The sequence below is a fragment of the Arachis hypogaea genome, chromosome 17, assembly GCF_003086295.3.
Source record: "Arachis hypogaea cultivar Tifrunner chromosome 17, arahy.Tifrunner.gnm2.J5K5, whole genome shotgun sequence".
In the NCBI taxonomy this organism is placed as follows: Eukaryota; Viridiplantae; Streptophyta; class Magnoliopsida; order Fabales; family Fabaceae; genus Arachis; species Arachis hypogaea.
The window spans coordinates 5,466,227-5,472,205 of record NC_092052.1 but is presented as its reverse complement, the minus strand read 5'-3'; the positions used below and the strand labels follow the sequence as shown (position 1 = coordinate 5,472,205).

The window sequence follows — 5,979 nt, the reverse complement described above, 5'->3', positions numbered from 1 at the left end:
GCACACATTGCTGACTTGAGCGTCGGAGTGTTTTTGCAGGTGACACCCCCACACAACTCGAAGTCCTCGGAAGGTCGGTTGCCCTCCCTCGCATCTACACCCGGCAACTAGGCGGGAACCACCAAGCCCTGGAAAGAGACCCCCGAACCACCCGGTACCCGACAAGCTGTACATTGGCGCCGTCTGTGGGGACCGCCTAAATGGACTTTCTGCTAGGACCTGTAGAGCCAGAAGATGGAGCCGGACCCAGGGGCAGCCTCCGTGGCTTCTTCCCGGGAACGCACGAGGTCCCCCCCCCCCCGCGACGACCAGAGACGTCTACACGAGGCGGAGAAAGACGTCCCTTTGGGGGAACCGGTAACGACAGCGCCAAGATAATGCAGGAACTGCGCCATAGGGTGCAGAACCTGGAACGTCAATTGGCGGATCAGAAGCATCGTCAGCAAACCTCTGACCCAAACTATTTCCCATCCCCCGAGAGCCGTGGAAGAACTTCTTAGAGAAGTCACTCCCGACGCACGTCCATCCCAAGATCTGCATCTGAAAGTAGTCGGGAGGACCAAGAAGAACTAAGAAGGCGGCATGACCCCTTGATATACGCCCGATCCGGAAGGACACGAGCCGCTGGGAGAGATCAGGAGGACGGCGGAGAAAGGGCGAGGAGAGCTCGACAGCCCGTGATCATGGGCGCAACCCCTTTCCATCGCTCCATCCTCGAGGTCCGGCTACCAAAGCACTTTGATAAGCCAACGGACATGAGGTATGATGGAACACAAGACCCACAGGAGCACCTGACGGCCTTCGAGGCCAGAATGAATTTGGAAGGGGTAGGCGAAGAAGTTAGGTGTCGCGCTTTCCCGGTCACCCTGGCAGGACCTGCAATACGGTGGTTTAACAGCCTCCCGCAAGGCTCCGTCGCCAAGTTCTTGGACATTAGCCACGCTTTCTTGGCCCAATTCACGACCCGAATCGCGAAGGCGAAGCACCCAATCAACTTACTCGGGGTGACGCAAAGGCCTAGGGAGCCGACCAGAAAATACCTGGATCGGTTCAACGACGAGTGTTTAGAGATTGACGGCCTAATCGACTCGGTGGCCAGTTTGTGCTTAACGAACGGACTTCTGAACGAGGATTTCAGAAAGCATCTCACCACGAAGCCGGTATGGACGATGCAAGAGATCCAAGGCGTGACCAAGGAGTATATCAATGATGAAGAAGTCAGTCAAGTGGTGGCGGCCAACAAACGGCAGCCCGTCAACAACCAAGCCCGGCAGCACGGTAGTGGGAAAAGGCAGAAGGAGCACACCAAAGACGGAGTGCCGACCAAGACATTCCCCCGAATAGGAAGATTTACCAACTATACCCCCCTCGCAGTCCCCATTGTGGAAGTTTACCAGCAGATAGTCGAGAAGGGGATCTTATCTAGGCCCCGACCCCTAAAGGACAGAACGGGAGGGAATAAAAGCCTCTATTGTGATTATCACAAGGGCTATGGACACAAGACACAGGACTGCTTTGACTTAAAAGATGCGCTGGAGCAGGCAATCTGGGATGGAAAGCTAGCCGAGTTCTCCCACCTCATCAGGGAACCGAGGAGACGTGACCGGGACCGAGATGGAGAGGACAAAAACCGCGCGGTAAAACGACGCCAAGAGCCCGAGGACAATGAGCGCGGCCTCACCATAGTAAATGTGGTAATCGGAAGAGACGTGGCTCCGAGGTCGAAGTCGGCACACAAGAAGGACGCCAAAGTCCTAGCAGTATCGTCATCTAGCCCCACGCCAAATTCTAAGAGGACCCCACCCATATCATTCGGTCCAGATGACCAATGGTTTGATGAGATCACGGAAAACCCTCCAATTGTCATCACGGCCAGAGTGGGAACCGGCTTGGTCAAGAAGATCCTCGTGGACACTGGCGCTGACTCGAATATTATGTTCCGCAACGTGTTCGATGCCCTAGGCCTCCGAGATGCCGATTTAAAGACTCACCAGCATGGCGTAGTAGGCTTGGGCGACCACTTCATCAAGCCTGATGGAGTAATCTCCCTACATATATCCATAGGGTTGAGACAAGGAAAAAGGTCGGTAATGGCGGAGTTCGTGGTCCTCCGAGACTCCACAGCCTACAACATCATTCTTGGGAGAAAGACCATCAACGATCTTGGGGCAGTGATTAGCACAAAGATGTTGGTAATGAAGTTCATCACTGATAACGTATCTGTGGGATCCATAAGGGGGACTTGGAAACGGCAATCGCTTGCGACAACGCCAGTCTCTCCTTAAGAAAGAAATCCAAAGAGGCGTCGGGAGTCTTTCTCGCCGACCTGGACGTCAGGGTCAAGGACAAGCCTAGACCCGAGCCAGAAGGAGACTTAGAGAAGTTTAGGGTTGGCGACTCCGAGGAGAAGTTCACTTTTGTCAACAGAAACCTTTCACACCAATTGAAAGAACCTTTAATGGAAATGATTAGGGCTAACGTCGATCTCTTTGCCTGGATGCCGGCCGATAGGGGTGTTCAAAACCGATCCGAACCGAACTAAACCGATGAACCAAATCGAAAAAACCGAAAACTGAATAAACCAATAACCGAAAAAAATTGATTTTGCTGTTTTTTGTGCGGTTCGGTTCGATTTTCGGTTTTGAATTTGAAAACCCTAACCGAACCGAACCGATTAGGAAAAAACCCTAAACATTACCCCTCTAACGAAACTGCGCGACCCAAACCCCCACCTCCCAAACAGAACTGCGTGAGTGTGAGCGTCTACCCTAACCCCCAAATCCCCAATCCCTAACCTAGTCAGTACTCATCGCTCCCTCTTCTCCAAATCTCCACACCTGCCGACCTGCGCACCCAGCCACACCTGCTGACCTGCGCACCCAGCCACCCACCACCGCGAAGCCTTCGGCCCGTCACAGTCGCTCTCTGCTGCTCTTAGTCTCGCCCTCGCAAAGTCGCAATCCCACCAGCCACCAACACCGAAGCCTTCTTCCCAGTTCCCAGTAGGCAGCAGCGTTCTTTCCAGCAGCGCCCAGCATCGCCAGTGAGCACCGGCCCAGGAACGTTCTTCCCAGCAGCGCCAAACCACCGACCCCAGTTCCCACCAAGCCTCCATCATCTTCTGTAATGGAGGCTAAGCCTCGTGTTTGTTTTTTGTTCTGATTCTATTTTTATTTTTAAATTCTGGTTTAGCCTTCTTATTGATTCTAATTTATAATTAATACTTGGTTGAGTTGTTCTTGATTCTATGGTTGAGTTGTTGATTCTGATTTTGTTTTTCAATTCTAAACTTTTTGTTCTATTTTGATTTAGGGGTTTAGGGTTATTTCGGATTCATGATTTTCAATTCTATTTGTATATTTTAGTTCATAGGTTTAGGGTTGTTGGTTCTGATTTTTTGGTTGAGGGTTGTTAGATTTTTATTCTCTGTTATGATTTTATTTGTTGTTGATTTACTAAAATTGCTTCTGATTGTTGTTCATTGTTCATTGTTCAATGTATTGTTTACGGCATAGCCTGAATAGTTGTTTTTTCAGTTCCCACTGTATGGAATGGATGTTAGCAAGCAAAGTTGTATTTACTGATCATGATATCTGAAAAGCTGTTTTTGGTTTGAAGACCATATATTTAGAACTCTCCATGGATGAATCATAGGCCACAGTATGAAAATCAATTATCTCCAATGGCCTTTTTCATCCTTCCTTCTAGTCTATTCTAGAGTATACTAGGTGTTTTGTTTTGTTTGCATGCTTTAGAACTCTATGAGCTAGTGACCCTTTTCCTCTATTTTAGGACTTTAAAACATGAAACCAAACATGTTATTACACATTTTTCAATATCTCGTTATTGATTCATTGATTTCATTGTTGCTGGTTGTTTTATTGCTGGGTTCAGTGTTCATTATTTTATTTGTTGTTCATTCTTTAGGGAAATTGCTTCTGATTGCTGGTTCACTGGTTCAGTGGGTTTCTCTCCATGCATCAATCTTAGACCACATATTTTTTCTGCTCCAATGAAAAGGCACCTCACTCAACCAGTCAACTGTGATAAAATTCTTATTTAATTAGTTTGATTTACAATTAAATAAAGATCTCTATTTTGAAGCTTTTAATGCAGTTATATATTAGAGATACACTTGACTTATAGGTCGCTAATTAAATTTGCTTGGATATCATTGTATTCAGGAAGAGAACAGAGAAGGAGAAAATAGAGTGTATATCATTAACTTATGTAGCAAATACTGATATACAACTGAATCTATTATCATGCAACTGATTTTCCTATACCATTCTTCCATACTCTTATCCAGTAAATTTTTTTCACTCTCAAAGGGGAGAGGGGTGGGGCTTATATAATATTTCCTAACAAGAACTATATAGTGTATATATGACTCTAAACCTCCGAAAATATTTCTTTTGAATTGATTGAAAAAACCAAAAAACCGAACCAAACCAAACCGATTTTAATTGGTTTGGTTTGGTTCGGATGAGTTTTCGTTCAAAAACTGAACCAAACCGCACCGCAAACACCCCTACTAGCTGATATGCCCGGGATAGACCCCCAGATCATGTCTCATCGCCTGGCCGTCAAGGCGGAGGTCAAACCAGTAGCCCAAAGGAGAAGGAAAATATCACAAGAAAGAGCATAGGAGGTGGCCAGGCAGACGGCCGGCCTCCTTAAAGCGAGGTTCATACGAGAGCTTGACTACTCGACTTGGCTGTCGAACGTAGTTCTAGTTAGAAAGCACAATGGAAAATGGAGGATGTGTGTGGATTACTCCGACCTTAACAAAGCATGTCCTAAGGACTCCTACCCCCTACCCAACATAGATGCGCTCGTCGACGCGGCGGTAGGATACCGGTATCTGAGCTTCATGGATGCTTACTCTGGCTACAATCAGATACCGATGCACCGGCCAGACGAGGAGAAAATGGCGTTTATAACGCCAGGGGGGACATACTGCTACAAGGTAATGCCATTCGGGCTAAAGAACGCGGGAGCCACCTACCAAAGGTTGATGAACAATATATTTAGCAACCTTATAGGCAAAACAGTGGAGGTATACGTAGACGATATCTTGGTAAAGACCACCCAACCTGAGGACCTCACAAGCGACCTAGAAAACGTGTTCGCTTCTCTCCGACAACTCGGCATGAGGCTCAACCCACTCAAATGTGCCTTTGCCATGGAAGCAGAAAAATTCTTGGGGTTTATGATAACCTAAAGGGAAGTAGAGGCCAACCCGGAGAAATGTCAAGCAATACTCCAGATGAAGAGCCCGGGGTGTGTCAAGGACGTTCAAAGGTTGGCAGGAAGGCTCACAGTAATGTCCCATTTCCTCGTGGCGTCGGCGGCTAAGGCGTTACCATTCTTCAATTTGATGAAGAAAGGGGTAGCTTTCGAGTGGACCTCTGCATGTGAAAAGGCTTTCGAACACTTCAAGAAAATACTAGCATCACCACCTGTCCTCGGGAAGCCCAAGGACGGTGAACCGTTATACTTGTACTTGGCCATGACGGATCAAGCGATGGCAGCGGTCTTGGTGCGGGAAGAAGGAAAGGCCCAACAACCAATCTACTTTGTGAGCAGAGCACTACAAGGAGCGAAACTTAGGTATAGTAAATTGGAGAGGCTAGCACTTGCGCTCCTACACTCTTCTCGCAGATTACGACAGTACTTTCAAAGTCACAAAGTGGTCGTTAGGACAGACCAGGCAATTCGCCAGGTCCTCCAGAAGCCTGACTTAGCGGGAAGAATGATGACCTCGGCAGTCGAACTATCCCAGTACGACTTGCAATACGAGCCCAGGCACGCGATCAAAGCGCAAGCCATGGCCAACTTCTTGGTGGAGATGACGAGGGACCCAACCGAGTCACCGAGCACACGGTGGAAGCTTCATGTAGACGGAGCCTCCAACCAAACGTTCAGCGAAGCCGGGATAATCTTGGAAAGGCCCACTGGGGTCGTTTACGAGCAGTC

General features: G+C 48.2%; 1 protein-coding gene across 1 annotated transcript; it reads left to right on the top strand.

Moving 5' to 3' along the window:
- The first annotated feature begins 683 nt into the window (after window positions 1-683).
- Window positions 684-2,542, top strand: LOC112762658 (uncharacterized). Its single transcript, XM_025808519.1, has 2 exons — window positions 684-2,192; window positions 2,237-2,542. Exons 1-2 carry the CDS (start codon window positions 684-686, stop codon window positions 2,540-2,542), a joined length of 1,815 nt encoding a protein of 604 aa, XP_025664304.1.
- The last annotated feature ends 3,437 nt before the right edge of the window (window positions 2,543-5,979 follow it).